Here is an 18,240-nt window from a genome sequence, read left to right on the forward strand (position 1 = left end):
TCGTTGGACTGCAAAAACAAGTTTCCTTTGGTGTCCATAAAAATAATTGCTTTCATTAGGAAAAAGAACAGTTTCTTACCTGCTCTCTCAAATTAAAGATATGCAAATGCACCTTTAGAGATTCACTTGCTTATGTAAAAATGATTGTATTATATTATGCAGCATATATGATATGTAAGTCTAGCCACCCAAACAGCTGAAAATGAATCATCCACACCCAAATTGAAAGTATTTATTGAACAATCAGACAATACGCAAAGAATAAAGAGGGACAAAGGATTTAGGCCACTGTGGTCTTGTTTAGAGCTTGATGATTAACTGTATTTGGCTGACATTTCAAAACAGATCTTAATTATAAAGGCAAAAAGGAGAAAATCTTTGCTCCAAGTGATGTGTAAAAATGTGAGGTATTCTTATCTTGTTTTAATGTCTACAACAGATTTACAAAAAGAAGAATCAGTTTTCACATGTTTGCATAATTCCTTAAAACACAAAGGATAGTATAGCACAGAGTCCTGGTACAGTACATGGTTGATTATCATAGAGGGAAAAAAAAACATCATAAAGCCATATAACAAAAATTAAAAAAATAAAAGATAATTAACATTGCAATAAATTTGTTCTCTGGAGCCACAAATTTACACATAAAAAAAAAATCATAAACTCCAAGACCAGTTGGGTAAACTGATATATAAAGATGTCATAAAGAGTAGTATTGCTTTTAACCAACAAAAAAAATGTATTTGCTCAGTCGGCAACCACGTTAACAACATTAAATAACATTAAATTAGCAAGAGGGGTATCCACTGTATACAGCAAGATTTGCACAATTATACACACTTGTGTCCAGCTAGAACAAAGAAATGTTTACTTTATTAGAACCATCTCCATTAGTTGTGTTTCTAAAAATATTACATACAGCTGTGTGGGGGGGGGAGGGAAGGGGGGCTTTGTACAGAGATTTTAAAAAGAGCTTAAAAAATACTTCAAACCCTGTGATTTATGTTGGATAGAAAAGGAGAATTTGTTTTACAGTTTACAGAGTTATTGCTAAAATATTTTCCTGCAGAATAAGCATCTAATGTTTGACTATCAGTATTATTATTATTATTATGGAGAATTGAATGGGATTGTTTTTTTAACCATTGAAGTGCATTATGGAAGCTATGGCAATATATGGACTTTTATTCTTCTAAGCAAGCATGCACAATAAACAAAAACAAACAACAATATTTTAGTTAAGTGGTGTAATTACAGCACTATGATTAGCACCTTAGATGATTTACTTAGCACCATGCATTAGAGAGAAGGTGGGGTTACAACGATGGGTTTTTATTTATATATAGATTCCTGGACCCACTCTTCTGGCTCAGTTCTCCTCATAGAATTGCCGTTACTGTACCTGTGGTCTATGTACTGTGAGAAAGGAAGACAAAGATTCTCCTGGCCCCATGTGATGCCAAGTACATCATATCTTTTACTTTTTATTTTTTACATATTGTAATTGTAAGCCTCCACAGACGCGGAGAAATGTAAATAAAACACTATTACAAAATAGAGCTCTATACTCTTAATTACATTTTCCTTCTGACCTCTGATCTCCCCGACTGCATAAATTTCCCCCTTAATCATCAGTGGCATCTACTTCAATGGAGTACGAGTAATACGTATTAAATGCACCAACACTCTCCATATGGACGGTTTTGTGTGCATTTTTTGGTGGCGTCAGATGCAATTTACTGACAGATGACTGATGAGTGTTTCTTGTTTTCCCACACTGGGGAGGAGTCTGAAATCTCCCATTTGGAGCTCTAGTGAACACAGATGTGATATCTGCTCCGTGAGCCTGCTGCTTAAAAAAAAATTCACGAGGGCAAGATCGTGAGGAGATGAGCACCAAGGGTAAAGAGACTGGCACCCCTGAAAAATCCTTCCATATTAGTTTAAAATATCAAATTATATTCCCATTTTCTATTGCACTTGAAAATTACTTTTTTTTTTTTATTTTTTTACATAAGATATACATGTATACAAGTTAATAATACATATACTTATATATGTACATTTAACTGATCCCAATTACTTTAATTCTTCTCTTCTGACATAACGGAATTCCTGGTATTTCAAAAAAAAAAAAAAGTACAAACAGTATACAAACTGTATATAGTTACAAAAATAAGTTATTATAATGTTCACTGATTGACTTGGCCTTGATCTCCCTTCACTCAGCAATGTTCCAGAGAGAATGTGTGGCATCGAGCCGTATTTTCTTCTCCACTCCAAGCAGCTGTACGGGTGGAGATCCTTCTTGAAGAGCTTAAAGAAGCTTTTGCCATATTGAGAAGCCATTAGTGCAAGAACTTCCCTGCTCCTCCTTAGATTTTTGATGTACCCCCTGCTTCCCAATGCATCCTCCCTCTGTGTCTGCAGTCCCAAGAAGAATCTGGCAGAGTGAAGCAGGATCTGTTTGGGAGGAGGGATTCATTCTCGCTTGGGCAGTGTTTCGCCATGGAATGGACGAGACTGCTCCGATCTCCATGTCTGCATAAAGATGTCATCCAAGGGTGATGATCCGTCCCTCCGTGCTCAGAGGGTTGACACCGCAGCATCACAGGAAACACACGGGACCTACTTCTAGGTGGTAATGCGAGCCAGGAGTAGAGTTTGGGAGGTTGTAGATGTCAACCACAGGGAGCAGGGTGGGGTCCAGGGAGTGGAACACAAAATGCGTCTGATGCCAGCGACCATCTTTAATCTGAAATCCAGATAGTTAATAAAATTAGGCAACATTACAATGTAGTCTGAAAGTTAATGATTAAAAACTAGAAGGCATTATAAATCTTATTCATACAGCGCAGGAGTCCTCTATGACGTCTGGCTCGAGCTCTCCTCCCAACTCAAACACTTCTCCGCTCCAAGCCTTGAATCTCACAGGGCCCCGGGCAACTGGCTGGTCCTCAGCTGATCTCCAAACCGATATGTTCAGGCAGTGGATGATGACGTGCTGCACGGCCTCTGAACTCAGCAGGTGCAGGAAGTTCATCTGGACACGACCAACACTGACTGTGGGCTGCTCAAATGGGAGGAAAACAATGCTAATTAACAACTTGGTTACATGCTTGTGTGAAATATTTATCATTCTTTTACAATCTTGATGCCATCTGTGTCTTTAATACCTTGGTTACTGTTACTGGCTTCAGGCATGTCTGTCCACCTCCAGTAAAGTTGCAGGAGACTTCTATTGTATCTGACGAACAGCCCAGGTTGGGGTCAATCCAAAAAGTGCCTGGAAAATGCGAACACATATCAAGATCCTCAATCTACTTGTCACAAAACGCCTCCATCGTTGTCTTTGACACAACCAGCACACATCCTCACCATCCTTCAACTTCAGTTCACAGCTGTGCAGGTCCCTGCAGATGCGGGCCGGGTTGTCCCGATTTCCCAGTGGGTTCTTCAGGCTCTGGATCAGGTTACTGAGGTAGTGGAGGGTCTTAGAGATCTCTGCCCCCTGGTCCATTGGCAGGTCCATCACTGGCTTATTCTGTATAGTTTTCAACAGATTAGAAATGCTGAAGTCAAGCTGCACCTCTACTAATCTCAGTCCTGAGTGAAGTGTGTGAATTTACAAACAGTCTGAATGTCTTATTTAAAATTAAAAATGTCTGGATACGTTACAGGATATTTTAACTACCTCCCCCTTAATGAATGTAATGAAATGAGCAAACATAACATGTCTTACAAATGATGCCGGAATACTCGGGGGACCCTGAAAAGCAAATAGAGAGTTATTCAGACAATGAATCATCAAACTCAAACATGACTTCATGTGTGTTTTGACATTTTCTTTAACCTATAAAGGTGGAAAACGTACTGGAAGTCCAGGGGGTCCACGAGGTCCAGCAGACCCCTAATTATAAAAAAACAAAAACAAAAAAAACAAACATACAAGCTGGATGAGTAGATATACTAGTATCTCCAGTTAAATAAAAGTGCTATGTCACAAAAGAGATCGACAATAAGCAAAGCATACATACTCTTGGCCCTTGTAATCCCTGCAGAGAGAGTGAAAACAACATATTTTCAGTCTCAAGATATACCGTTGTCGATAAAGCAACTTTTTACATTGTAGTTAATGCAAATAGAGCATTAAAAGTGGAAGAAGAAGAGGACAAGAAAACTCACAGTCTCTCCACGATTGCCCATCTCTCCTCTGGGACCCTGTAAAGAGATACAAACATGTCAATAAGCTGAAGGACAACAGTGGGGAGGAATGTTGAGGCTTCTATTTATCTGTGTGGTACATACCAGCCGTCCACGGGGGCCACTAATTCCCACTGGACCAACCACTCCTCCTCTGCCCTATAGGAGAGAAACAGGTAGAAGAAAAGTTATGAATGAGTAGAAATGGTGTATTTTATCCATGTAATCTCCTCCACAAACGAAGGCTTCTTACCATTGTGCCCTGTGGCCCCTTTGGTCCCCGTATTCCCTTTGGCCCAAAGTCTCCCGGAGGGCCCTGAAAACAGGAGAGATAAATGTGTAAACACTCATCATCATAGACTTCACACATTTAAAATTCTGATAAAAAAAATCCCTGTTGCAAAAATGTCTTTTCACAAATTCTCATCAGAAAATGTTTTGAAAATTAAAAAAAAAGACAATATTTCCAGCTTCCCTGACAAAATTGGCTCTTTGTAGTGATTTCAGTAGAATACAAGAGATTTTTTTACCACCACACAACAAAGAGGCAGATGCACAATGGAGGCCATCATGTAAATCATACCACTACTGTTTATAATCGTGACTGTGGGGCTGTTCCAGAAAAGATCATGAGGAACAAATAATTGTCAAGAGATGTGATGTGGGGAGAGGTTTTACTGGCTTTCTTCGGCGTGTACTGTAGACGTGGTGATGGGTGAGAGTTTGGAAAGACTTGAGGGGATTTCACTGAAGCTGTCACACAGAATAACTGTCTCTGGATAATTATGGATTAGCTTATGTTGAATCTTTCATCTGTCATATGAAAAACACATAATAACACAACACTACACCCACATTTCAAAACAGGACATATATATATATAAGTGTATCGCTACACTTTTAGAGATTAACTTGCTTTAGTGAAAAATGCTATAGGTTTAATAACTTGAATTACTGTTCAGAAGTTGTTGATATGTGATTTACATGTATGCACATTACATTGTGTGCACACAGGCTGTGGAAGATGTGGTGGTGTTTGGTGCTGAACACAACATACCCTTGGTCCAAAAACTCCCAGAATCCCCGGAAAACCGGATTCTCCTGTGTCACCCTGTACAAATAAGAATGCAGTCAAGAATCAAAGTCATAAGTCACGTGTCTTCATGCTGTATATGTTGAAATCAAGTATGTAGCTCTGCTCACAGGTTGTCCTTTAGGTCCGAGGTCTCCCTGTGGCCCTGGCAACCCCATTCCACCTCTGAAGCCTCTTTTTCCCAGAGCACCACCCTGACCGCGAAGACCCTGCTCACCCTGGATTGATGAATAAATGAACAAATGAGTATGACGATCATAACAGAATATGTTTCGCATGTAAACAATGCGATGTGAATGTGTCTCCACCTTTCTACATTTCTCCGTTACCTTTAGCCCAAAGCCCCCCTGATCTCCTGGGAGTCCTGGGACGCCAATTTTACCACGTGAACCAGCTTTGCCAGGAAGACCAGTCTCCCCGTCATCACCGTGTTCTCCCTAGATACATATGGAGAAAATAAGATGAAGAAAATTACTATTTTAGAATGACAAACGCAAGAGAAGGAGAGGAAGACGCAAAGAAAAGAAGGAAGTGATGGAACATAATGGATGCCAACTGCTGTACCAAAGTACCAAAAACCAACAAAAAGAGAAAAAAACAAGATGATGATGAAAAAGGTTTTTGTCCTGATAATGGATGAGAAACAGGAAAATATAATACTTTAATAGCCAACTTTGGGGAAAAACAATGTTTAAAAAAAGAACAACAATGAACAATTATCAGTTTCCTTGTTTGTCTCACCAGCATGCCTGGACCGCCATCCTTCCCTGGGATTCCATCTGGCCCCGGCACACCCTCCAGCCCCTCTCGACCCACCACACCTCTGGGACCAGGAGGACCACCACCACCCTGAAGAGAAAACAGCAGCCTTATCAAACTTCTATGCAGAAGAGAGGCTGCACACTAGCTTCTTCATTCATCTGTCTTTACTTTAAATTTGCAAGCTTGTAAAATGTCTGCTGTCTTATTTAATCTATTCATGACTCCCCCCCCCCCCCCCCCATGCATCCTCTCCAAGTATCCCTGTTCTGCATAAAATACTATAAAGACTGAAGGTTTTCAAACCATCTGTCCTACTTGAAGAAGGTGTGTATGTCTGAAGAAACGTTGACTTACCTCGGTTCCTCTGTTTCCCTTGTGTCCTGTCTGACCCTTTTTGCCTTTCTGACCCTTTAGAAAAAGAAAAGGTGTCAATTTGGTTATTGTTGTCCACTGCGGTTGTTTATCAGTGCAAATAATATACAGTGAAACTTTAACATTGGCAGAATTTAACAGCTTTCAAAACTCACATGCATGTCACCCAATGAAGGAAAGAAAAGCATTTACATCCTGCTCAGCATTAAAATATAGGAAGAAATAACATCTTCCTTGTAAAATTCCTCTCTATAAAACCATATTTTAAGCTCTCATGAAAGACTGCAATAACAGCTGAGGATTTAGAGCGTATATAATACAGCTTTTAAGTGAGATCAATCAAAGATTATCTAAATGTGCACACAAAGCACAATCTGTTTTGACTTCCTTACTTGATCTCCTTTGGCTCCTTTGTGTCCTTGTTGACCATGAGGTCCGGGATGTCCCTGAAATCAATGTTTATATGTGAATGAAAGCATTTCACCATCAGCAGTCTGAAGACATGTACATGGAAATTACAACTCTGGACACTCACAGGTTGTCCAGAAGCTCCAGCTCTGCCTCTCTCTCCATCCACTCCAATCTGACCCTGAGACAGAGTGACACAATATTGACCTCACAGACTCTAATACTGCATGAAAAGTAAAGAATCAGTGGAGTGATGGGACTTACTTTGTACCCCGTATCTCCCGATTCCCCCCTCTCTCCTCTGTCACCTGGAGTACCCTGATGAAACATGAAATATATGAGTAAAACTGCGCATTATTTGATTTCTGTAACTATGCACCAGGCAAACAGAAACAGAATGAAGGAAGGAAAGTCAGGTGTGACTTACTATGTCACCTGGAGGACCAGGAGGACCCTCAACTTTTCCATCATCCCCCTGCTCACCCTGCAAATGAAATTCAGAATGGCAAAGGATTTAAATATGCTTACCTCCTAAAATGTAAAAAAAATAAAAAAAATGCTTCTTTTAGATGCATGTATTAAATTAAATGCCTCACAATCTTGCCAGGTGTGCAAATTTAGTAACTTAAAAGCTATGATATATAAGTGTTGTTGTTTCTGATCCACTACAAGTCGATTTGCATCCAAATCCTGACATTACAAAGGTAGAGTATGTGGCTGTTGTGAACAGACTGAGGACATGACTTAAATGCGCAGTAACAACAAAATATCCACTTTGATGATGATGGGAACAGTGTGGGATCATGGGAAATGTCGTCTTGTTGTCCTGTTTGGTTCCCTTGTCCATTTGTGTTTTACAGTAAAAGCTTTGGCAGCAGAACATGCAGCAAATGGCGAATAACGAGTAGTTGTGATCCATAAGCAACAAATACACATGATAAAACAAAAGACTGGCCGACTAGTACAGAATATTTCCTTCCTCAATATGATGTTTCACTTGCCCCGAAAGTTCGAGCAAAGACAGTAAAGCGCATGACATGATAAATGGTCCGTTACCTTGAATATAAAAGTATGTATTTCTGTAGATTTTGTTTGTGGAAACATTTTGGTTAATGTTAGTATGTACACTACTCATCAAAATTATATAACATTAGTCGATGTACCTTTTCACCTTTTGATCCTGGAGGCCCCATGGGCCCCGATGTTCCCTGGTGGCCCTGCAAAGACAGATACAAGAAATTCTTGAGTGCAACGAAAAGCAAAAAAAAAAAAAAAATAATAATAATAATAATATACATCCAGACACCTACTCATGATGACTTAATCTTACCTCATAACCTGCGATACCGGTTTCACCCTGTTGGCCCATTCGACCAGGTGCTCCCTAAAATGAGTAAATGACGCATCATCAGTCATCCATATGTTTAAAACATTAGACGAGGATGTTTAACTCAATATGTAAAGAGCCTTTCATTCCTAAAATGATTGGTGAATATCTCTATCATTATTGTTGTACTTTACCACATGTCCAATAGTTCCTCTGGAGCCCTTTGGTCCAACAAAGCCTGGCGGTCCGGTCTTTCCCATTTGCCCTGTCACCCCAAGGTGACCTTGAAGACCTTTAGCGCCCTGAACACACCCAAGGAAGAACCACACTGCATTTAGGTGCTTCTGTTCTGTACATCAATGTGTATGATTTGTGGAGAATGAAGGATTAAAAGTGACATCAGACAGGATCTGACAGTCATACCTTTGACCCTAGTTTGCCTCTTTCGCCAATTTTGCCAGATTTTCCTTCTTGACCCTACAGAGTGAAAACAGTTAAGATAATTTGTTTGACAGTGTGTGTGTGTGTGTGTTTGTGTGTGTGAATCTCAACAGAAGGTCAGGTGACTCACTCTGAAGCCAGTGAGTCCAGGACTTCCAGGTGGGCCCTCCTTTCCCTTTAATCCAGTTTCACCTTTTTCTCCATTATCGCCCTCCTGACCCATATCACCTTTGTCACCCTGAGAACACAAACACAGATTTTTTACACTTAAAATATTATATGTAAAAAGCAAGTCAAAGTTGTTGTCGCCATAGCCAAACAATAGAACATCAATGATGCTTTGGAACAAAACGCTCACCTTGGTTCCATCAGGACCAGATGGACCAGCCTCTCCCTCTAGGCCTGGTTCTCCCTGTAAACAGACACGAGTTGATGGAGTTAATTAAGATCACACAATATTTCATCGAGGAATGCTGATGAGCTTACCCGTTGTCCTATTAGTCCCTGTTCTCCAAGGTTCCCAGCAGGGCCAATGGATCCCTGACACACACACACAGAGTGTAAATTTACATCCAGCAACAAAAAAACCCCCAAACAACAACCTAAGAAAAAATGCTGTAATATATTGTCTCACCTTCTCGCCTGTTTCGCCTGACAATCCTGGCTCTCCAACTTTGCCTGGAGGACCCTGATCAAGTAAAACAATGGGGAGAGAAAAACGTTAAAAGATTTTTGGCAAGATTAAGGACTAATGAGACATTATAGACACGAACACTATGTCAGCGACGATTTCTCATTACGTGTCTGTCATGAGACGGGAGACACAAAGAGACAAGGGGGACACCTTTGTCATGTGGGGGAATCAGTTTAATTGGACACAGTGGATCAATCAGAGAGCATTAGACAGAGAGGTTGAACAATAAATGTGACATATTTAATAACTGAGTCTTCAGTGATCTCATGCGTGTGGACAACAGGACATATCCCTATGCATGTGTGTGACTGTGACCAATGTGTGTGTGTGTTTGCAGAGTCTCTTACCGTTTGGCCTATTTCTCCCAACAGTCCTAGAGTCCCTGGTGGCCCAGGTGGTCCCTATATGCAACAATGCATCAGAAGATACTTGAGTGATTAAAAGACGAAGGCTGTTTCATACATGTAAACACCAGCTCTCTGTTAGTGTAAAGAAACAGAGGTTTCTGGCTATGGTTGGTTACGGATGAGCCAGCGGCAGATGACTGAGTGAACCATCTGCACACAGTTTGACTTTGAATGTAATGTGTCATTAATTTACGCTTGAAAAACACAGAAATATTGCCATAAATCCTTCATAATCTGAGTGCATGTGAATAATGGTTGCTCCCCGGTTGACTTGCATCCACTCCAAACAATAGTAATCACATAACAAAAGTCACCTGTGTGGTGTTTAATTCATGTTGCTGGTGAATGGCCCAAAGAACGTTTGGAACAGGGCTCAGAGCTGAGATGTCTATCACAGAAAACAGCTTTGAAGCACATGGGGAATTTAATTTAAAACTACACTTTCCCCCCATAACTTTTAAGAGTAAACAAATGTCTATTACATTCAAACCATTGTCAAATGAGTTCACACAACGCTGATTAAGCCTAACAGCTCCACACAACTCTCTCTCTGTGCCTCTCAGTATAGCAGTGTTTAGATGTCATGTTGCCTGGCAACATACAGTACACTGTATTTTAGGCCAAAACAGCTGAGGTGCTTCTTGCGCTACTAAAGGGAGAGAGTATGACTGCATTTTTTTTTCCTTTTGCATATCTGTCTTGACTAATGCAAATTCAGTCAGATTACTCAGCAGCTTTGATCCTGTCAAAGATGTAAATTCCACAATCAGCTGATTAACTATCTGTTCAAATAGTGCTACAAACATGGCTGCCTCATTAGCCAAATCATCACACAAACATGTCGTCTTTCTGCCATTGTTCTCTCAGTCCACAAAGTCTCCATCTTATCCATCTTTCTTCATCTTTCATCTGTCTCTTGGGTCTCCAACCACCTCTAACACTCCTTTAGCTTTCATATCTCCCCCATTCGTGTCCGAGAGCTGAAGACTCTTAAAGAACTACCAGCACATTATTGTGTTTAATCACTCTTGCCTTTGAAGCAAGAAGACCCGGGATCCCGACCGTGCATGTTTTTCCCGTGTGTGCGTGGGTTTTCTCTAGTTTCCTCCCACAGTCCAAAAACATGCAATATGGGGATTAGGTAAATTGGACACTTTAAACTGACCATATGTGTGAAAGTGAGAGTGGGTGTTTGTCTCTATGTGTCCAGGATGTACCCCGCCTATTTGGGCAGCCTCTGGCCAAGTGGAAAGGGAAAATGGCTTGTAAATGGAAGGTCCCTGGTTCAAGTCCCCACCAGGTCGAAAGGGCTGGGGTACCCCTGAGCAAGGTACCCAACCCCCATTGCTCCCTGGGCTCTACTCAGTGTGGCAGCCCACTGCTCCTAATTCTAGGATGGGTCAAAATGCAGAGAATAATTTCCCTAAGGGGATTAATAAAGTATCTAAAATTAAACCCCTCAGTCTCTCTCTCTCACTGCCCATGAAACCTTTTACAGTAAAAAGGTTTTATCCACAGTGGCAATAGTCACATCTGTTTTCTCGGCAAATTCAACAATTTAGCATTTCTTCCTTTTAGAAGAAGCATCTTGTGCTTTCAGTTCACTCTCCTGACACCGCAGAACAGATGTGTGAATGATTATTGAGAATTCCCTTGCTGCTCCACAGGAAACATTTATTACTGACAAATACATATTTTTAATAAGCACTAATATATGCCTCATTAACTACTTCCCGTTTGTGATATTCTGGAGCTAACAGGACTGGGCAGAGAGAACCAGTTTGCTGTTTGTTGCCAGAGAGAGAGAGAGAGAGAGAGAGAGAGAGAGACAGGCTAGTAAGTCTATGGAAAAGTTTGATGATGGAGATTTATGAGAGAGAGCAAAGAGGAATGGTAAAAGAGACAGAAGCAAAAGAGATTGCGATATATAAAGACACAAAAATTAAAATGGAGATGGATCGTACCGGCTCGCCTGCTATTCCCTTGTCCCCTGGAGGTCCCGAGGGCCCTGTGATTCCCTGGAGACAGAAAGATCGGTGAATTCAGAATGCACAACCGCATTCAGTTTCAGCATTTTCACTGTGTAATGCATTATGGGTTGTTAACAAAATCCATCTCTAAAAGAGGATAGGTGTATGTGTGTATCACTATTGTATGTAGGTCTTTCCAGTAGTATATGATACATGTATTATTTCATGTAGGAGGGAACTCACAGGAAAACCTTTAGGCCCAGTTTCCCCTGCCTCTCCAATCTGCCCCTGCAGGTGCAAAAGAAAAACAATGATTAGACAGGATCAATGAAATGAAGGTTAATTAGTGAAGGATCTGTGCTTTTAAACAGTTTAATGGTAAATGGTCTGTATTTATATAGTGTTTTTCTAGTCTTGACCACCATTGAGAGCTTTACATTGCCATTTATACAGCACAACTATGTGCAGCGCATTTTTCTATCAGAAAAGTCGACTTGCTCTACCACTGACCTACTGTTGGAGTAGAGGTTTTGATCTTTAACATGATCTTTATGTACATATGCAGTACAGTGCACAAGTCTTAGCAATTAGACTTTAGCAATGCTATAATTTACCATACAATATAATTACTTCTCAATTTGGACACATCCAGAAAATACGGTAAACATGTATGCGGACAGACAACAACTAAGCTGGTAGGGCCCTAAGACTTTAGCACAGTACTGTATGTTTTAATACAATGTTATATCTTTCATTTTAATTCATTTTCCCCCAAAGTGAGTATTGGGTACAATGGATTTTTCTATGAATGAAAATGAGTATTTTTCAATGACGTTGATGGTGAGAACATTTTCACAAGTGGAGTTTTAATTGCAGGCTGAGTAAATATTCTTATATTTCCCCAGTGAGCTGTGAAAACAACACTTTCATGTAAATCTGGCAGAAACCTGGGGGGGGGGGGGGGGGATTCTCTTCAAAAGTCATATGTTGTTTCTGACTGTGCACCGCCGCTCTGCTGCTATCATGTCGGCCTACTAAATCATGCTGATGCCTTGCCTCTCCAGAGGAACATAAGCAGCAGAATATATATGACAGGAAGAGGAGGAAAAGCATAAAGGTTCCCAAGTGTACTTTACCTGTGGTCCAGGGAAACCTAATTTTCCTGGAGGACCATCAAGACCCTGTGGAGAGAGGGAAGGATGAGAGAGAGCTGTGTGTTGAGAGAAATGTCAGTTTACAGGATATTTTTCCTGCCTTTGGAGTAGAGGAACAAGATGTGCAGCTCGCTATGTTTGGTGCTTAAGTTTTCAGTTTTCCCTCTTTGATTTATTACATATGCAAGAGGAAATATCTAATGCTACTTTATGATATTTTGTGCTCAATGTTCACATGTCTGCGCAGTGTCATATCACGAATGACGTTTTATACATCAACGACAACATTTTGATGAACTCGCAGAATCAAATCAGGCTTCTTACCTCCTTGCCCTTTAACCCTGTCTCTCCTGTTGGACCATCAGGCCCCATCGCTCCCTGAAACACAAGACAGTTGTCTTTTCACCAACAGAGGTCACTGTAATACAGCCAGACATCCTCACCATACTGTAAATAAACATCAACAGCCCCCACATGTGACAGGCCGTGTGACGCTACCTGTAACACGCACTTTTTAGGGAAAATAGGGAAAGATGTTGCGTATAAAAGTGAAGGTGTGCATACAGCGGCAGTGAAATCTAGTGATGTATTTTAGTTTAGTTTCATTTAGTAGGATCTCGATTATATAAGGGAACTCTTTCTGGGGTTCACGTTTGACATAGAAGAAACAATACAAACCATATAATAATACAAAAGGAAATTACAGAAACGCGTAGAATGCCATCATTGAATCATACAACTGGAATGATACTACAAATGACACAGGCTAGTTATTCTTTATCCAAGTACAAAAGTACATAATAACCAAAACTATAAGTCAATCAAATATGGAAATATAGATGAAAGATAATCTAAGCCTGCACAGTAGAGCAAAACCAAAACTGATCATCACACAAGGCCTATATTTACATATAGTACATGTCTTTCATGATTTCATAAATAATATTTCTCTTATTTGAGATAACTTACATTATCTCAACACTAGAACCAGGTTAAAAAAGTTTAGGTGCACACAGATACAAACTGCTCACACCTAAACACACACACACACACACACTCCCTGTCAGAACAGTCAGTTTAGACTACATGGACGCAAATGTCAAACAAAATCAATCTAAAGCGCTTAAAGGCCTGCTACTCCAGTGAGCAGTGATAATAAATTGGGAGTCGTGCAGGGGAAGCAGTTCAGTGCATCTGCTCCGCACCTGCAGACACACACACATTTCTCATCTGTGCTGAGGAAGATGTTATCACTGACACTGAGGAGGAGGAGGAGATCCTGAACAGCTCATCATTTATGACACTCCGTTATCAATCTTAGCTACCAGTGACTTTGACAGTGACAAATAACAAGTAGTGTGTAAATGGGCACAGTGGGGAGTTTTCCCTGTGGAGAACACCTCCACTGGAAGTGCTATAAGCCTATTATACATAGAGCTGGATGAACAGCACTCATTAACATTCCTGTCTGGGCTACCTACTACCCACTGGTTATGTTTACATAGTCTGATTAGTCGATGTGTAGGGAAAATATTTCACCCCATCGAGCCAAGGAAAAACACTCAAATATCCTGCTTCGAAGCCAATTAATCACACTGAGTTACTTTCAATTTGTAACTGACCCTCTTTTCAAGCAAAGACAGAAAAAAACCCCCAGAAGCAGGAATTCAAAACAATCAAAGACATTTTACTCAAACAGGCTCAATAATAACCAGCAACTGCTGAGTGGGAGAAATGATGAGCTTGAGATGCGCCGCAATATGGAAAACATTAGCACATAGGCGAGATGGGGAGTTATTTCGTTAGAAAGGATGATTAGTCAGAGTGGTGATTCCTCATGGCTGACATCCACGAGTTTGATGCAAATCAAACACAGACAGAGACAACAGAACCCGCTTTCCAGATAGAGTAATGCCAACTTGGAGTTTTGTCTTTAATATTTAGAAAACAATCTAGTTCCATGTTTCCATGAGAGCAAGCCAACCGTTTGTGTTTGTGTCCTCTGCCTCGCGCTAAGTAGCTAATATGTGAAAGACATGCGGTTGTAAGTTGTACATAGTTTCATTTCATTCTGAGATGTGTTATTCAAGTAGGCCAAGGATGTGAAATTGAGTTGACATTGTCTGATAGGTAACATGATCACCACGTGTCACACTTTGATAACTGCTCCCTATGTGTTCTTTGATCATATCAGATGTTAAATTGCATCTCCTAACCTAAACGGCATGTGGTTTCGATGTTGGTAGACAATTCAGGACCTCTTCAATAAATAACTGAGTTTATTTCGATGTATTTACGACACTGAGCAACGATAAATTGTGTTTGTTTGGGTGCCAGGTGAGTGTGTGTCTGTGGCTGCAATAAGAAAGCTGCCTCTGTATCTTTTGGCCTGCTTCACTCAGGTTTCTAAGCTTGGACTACTCCAAGAAGGTCGTGAAGCAGCAGACAGATTTACTGGCAGTGGAAAGTGCTGACATTGGTATTAATTGAAAACCCAGCTGGAGACATGAGCGTGTGTCCAGGCCAACCACATCTCCTATGGATGCCTTCAATAGAGAAGCTTTTTTATCCCACTTTCCAGCTGGATCACTGGCCTACAGTGATAAAAGATACCTTTTGAAAAAAGGTTAGAATGATTTGTATTCCACAAGAAAGCGAGTCACCCGTGGGAATTACACCGCCATCGTTTACTGTATCACACATCATTGCTTCAGCCACAGCCTTCACTGTTATCATTAGTTAGTGTGATAAACTTCTCTTTGAATCCACTTTAATAACCTCTCTGGAGTGAGAAGTCAAGAAACGATTGGCTATATGTTGTTCCAGGGGCCAAATTTTAAGAACAACATTACTTATCTGCTCTAAAGTTTCTGTTGGTGTACAGCTATTGTCCTATTGTTCCCATGGGACACAATTTAACTTTTACTGAGAGTGTAGAACTGTACTGGCATCTGTACCTGCAGTACATTCATTTTATTTTAGGCTGACACTGTTTACTCCATCAATTTTAGGAGTGACAGTGAGTGACACAAATGGAAAGATGTAAGTGACAACTCAGAGTTTCTGGAATATGGCTTATACAGTATATCATCATGTTCTCTATCATATTAGCGCTGAAAGTGAAACTGTCAGTGTAGTACAGTACAGGTGCAATCTCTTTAAAACGCTGGAAGCTTTCAGAAAATGTCTATATCAGACATTTACTACTTGTAATGTGGATTAAAATGAGATATTTAGTGTACACATTATTATAAGTCAGAGTTAAAGATCTAAACACTGCTATCCTGGCTTACATGAATGCTGCTTTATGAGACTGGAGCCCTCACCACCCCAAAGAAGCTGAGTCCTCAACTTTTTTTAATCCTGCCACAAATCGCTTTTCTCCCAGTTCAGCAAATCCATCTCCCAACACAGCTTATACAAAAGACGGGTCACATTTTCCGCACCTAATGTCATGCAGTAAGATTGACGACGGGTCTTTTGTAAAAGTTATTATTGTTCCACTTTTTTAAGAATGAAAAATGACCTGTTTGTTTAACACCACTGGGGCTCTTTTTTTCCAGCAGTTATAATAAGCCCTGACTTCTGAAAAAAGGATAAAATAGAGACTCATTCTTTGACTGTGTACTCGAGAGCGTGTTATGTAAGCGCTCATGTCCATTAAGCACGTGTCAGTACCGAGGCAGTCACTTCATTATGTTCCCCCAGTCCACTTTTTCCAGTAGCTCAACATCAGCAGTAGCATAAGGGCTCACACAGAGCAGCACCAAATCAGAAGAGTGATGTGCATCTGCACAAGTTTATGATTCGCTCTTAAAGCTGGGAACTACAATAAACTGAGTGCAGGGCACCAGTCAACACCTAAGCTACAAAAACAACCTTACCCTCAAGCCTTTGGGTCCTCTGGTACCGTCTGGCCCGATCGCTCCAGGGGGGCCCTGGTAAACAAAAGAAAAAAGGTGGATGAAGGAAAAAAGGTGAACGGGGACAGAATAAATGAGGATAAAACAAAGGTTTACACTGACAGAGCACAGAGGCCCCTGGTTGTTGACCCATGGGGGGAGTGGGGGGGAGCAGCCTGACCTTAGGAAGACACTATGGGGATTGTTGTTAAATCTGTCACTCACGCCAATTAAAGCGCCTGCTCTGGAATCCTGTTCTGCTGCACCTCTGAGCTGGTATTGATGTTTGTTTTGGTGGCTCTACGGCCCCCTCCTTTCACCAGCGGCAAGGACCCGGTGAGGGGGAATGAGAGGGGTAGCAGAGGCAACGTCTAATTGGTTATAGGTGTTGGGCTTTTGACTGACAGGAAGGTAATGTAGGTTCAGCAGGAGGCTGCCACGTCTTATAATACTCTGAGAAAGCGCCATGTTCTCAAAGCAGACACTGTCTACCAAAAAATATCCTCCGTAAACAGAAGGCTACGCAGAGCTGCTCAACATAGCCGGGGAAATCAAAATCTTGTTTTTATTGCCAAGTATGTATCTAGAACTGCAGTGTGTGATTTTGGAATATAAACACATATCTGTTACATTCAAACCATTGTCAAAAAAGTTCACACAATGCTGATTAGGCCTATCAGCTCCACATGACTCTCTCTGTCTGCATTTCTCAGTACAGCGGTGTTTATGTCTCGTGTCGCCCGGCAACAAGTGTATCGTTTCACATCAAGACAGATGAAGGCGACGGCCATATTGCGCTAGTAGAATGAGATGACTGCGAACAGGTTGGAGTATGGCCCAGAAAAGGTTTAAAAACGTGAATTCTACTGCTCAAAAAAGCTGGTCTTTTGACAGAATAAATGCTTCTTGCCTTCACCACTACCTGCACTGCTGGTGTATACACACAAACGAGAACATGCGTGCAGTGCCGTACAACGCAGATAAGCAGGGAGTATGTGTATTTGTTGTGTGTGGGATGATGGAGATCAGAGTCGTTTAAAATAAAATATTTTATAATAATTTATTTTATAGCTTTTTGGGGTATTTTAATCACTTTCCCTTCAAAAGCCTTGAACAAAACCTACACTGAGTCCGTGTGGTTAAAGATTATCATGATCATACAGCACTTGTTCAAATTCTGATCAAAGAATGGTGCCTTACTGGTCTCCCTAGCGGTCCTGCAGGTCCAGTCTCCCCTGGTGTCCCTGGGTGACCCTAAAACATGTACACAAACACAGAACAGGAACAGGAAATTAATTAAAAGTGACACAAAAACACGCAATTCATGAACTCAATGAGTATACGCAATGAGTAAAGGTTTGGGAACAGTAAGGGATTTACAACACAAAACTATTACACTGTCAGTGAACTCAAGCTTTTACGTTAAAGTCTCTAAATTTGGAATTGAATTTTCTTCAATACATACAAGTATAAATTTATTTTATGAAAGAAATTGTTTTTCATTCAC

The 18,240-nt window shown here is 40.7% G+C and overlaps 1 protein-coding gene across 1 annotated transcript in view; it reads right to left on the bottom strand.

Annotated features, from left to right (window-relative positions):
• Nucleotides 1–218: 218 nt before the first annotated feature.
• col27a1a (collagen, type XXVII, alpha 1a) overlaps nt 219–18,240 on the bottom strand; it is a 70,587-nt gene continuing 52,565 nt past the window's right edge. Inside the window, exons 27-60 of the mRNA XM_058616814.1 lie at nt 17,934–17,987; nt 16,716–16,769; nt 13,156–13,209; nt 12,814–12,858; nt 11,921–11,965; nt 11,672–11,725; nt 9,648–9,701; nt 9,241–9,294; nt 9,093–9,146; nt 8,965–9,018; nt 8,737–8,844; nt 8,589–8,642; nt 8,360–8,467; nt 8,169–8,222; nt 8,002–8,055; nt 7,266–7,322; nt 7,103–7,156; nt 6,966–7,019; nt 6,823–6,876; nt 6,413–6,466; nt 6,038–6,145; nt 5,626–5,733; nt 5,407–5,514; nt 5,261–5,314; nt 4,457–4,519; nt 4,309–4,362; nt 4,186–4,221; nt 4,038–4,055; nt 3,875–3,910; nt 3,743–3,769; nt 3,379–3,544; nt 3,177–3,286; nt 2,852–3,070; nt 219–2,755 (exon numbers count right to left, since the gene is read on the bottom strand). Of these exons, the coding sequence (XP_058472797.1) occupies nt 2,609–2,755; nt 2,852–3,070; nt 3,177–3,286; nt 3,379–3,544; nt 3,743–3,769; nt 3,875–3,910; nt 4,038–4,055; nt 4,186–4,221; nt 4,309–4,362; nt 4,457–4,519; nt 5,261–5,314; nt 5,407–5,514; nt 5,626–5,733; nt 6,038–6,145; nt 6,413–6,466; nt 6,823–6,876; nt 6,966–7,019; nt 7,103–7,156; nt 7,266–7,322; nt 8,002–8,055; nt 8,169–8,222; nt 8,360–8,467; nt 8,589–8,642; nt 8,737–8,844; nt 8,965–9,018; nt 9,093–9,146; nt 9,241–9,294; nt 9,648–9,701; nt 11,672–11,725; nt 11,921–11,965; nt 12,814–12,858; nt 13,156–13,209; nt 16,716–16,769; nt 17,934–17,987 (2,427 nt within the window). The 3' untranslated portion in view covers nt 219–2,608. The remainder of the gene's footprint in view (nt 2,756–2,851; nt 3,071–3,176; nt 3,287–3,378; nt 3,545–3,742; nt 3,770–3,874; nt 3,911–4,037; nt 4,056–4,185; nt 4,222–4,308; nt 4,363–4,456; nt 4,520–5,260; nt 5,315–5,406; nt 5,515–5,625; nt 5,734–6,037; nt 6,146–6,412; nt 6,467–6,822; nt 6,877–6,965; nt 7,020–7,102; nt 7,157–7,265; nt 7,323–8,001; nt 8,056–8,168; nt 8,223–8,359; nt 8,468–8,588; nt 8,643–8,736; nt 8,845–8,964; nt 9,019–9,092; nt 9,147–9,240; nt 9,295–9,647; nt 9,702–11,671; nt 11,726–11,920; nt 11,966–12,813; nt 12,859–13,155; nt 13,210–16,715; nt 16,770–17,933; nt 17,988–18,240) is intronic.

The sequence above is a fragment of the Solea solea genome, chromosome 19 (genome assembly GCF_958295425.1).
Source record: "Solea solea chromosome 19, fSolSol10.1, whole genome shotgun sequence".
NCBI lineage: Eukaryota > Metazoa > Chordata > Actinopteri > Pleuronectiformes > Soleidae > Solea > Solea solea.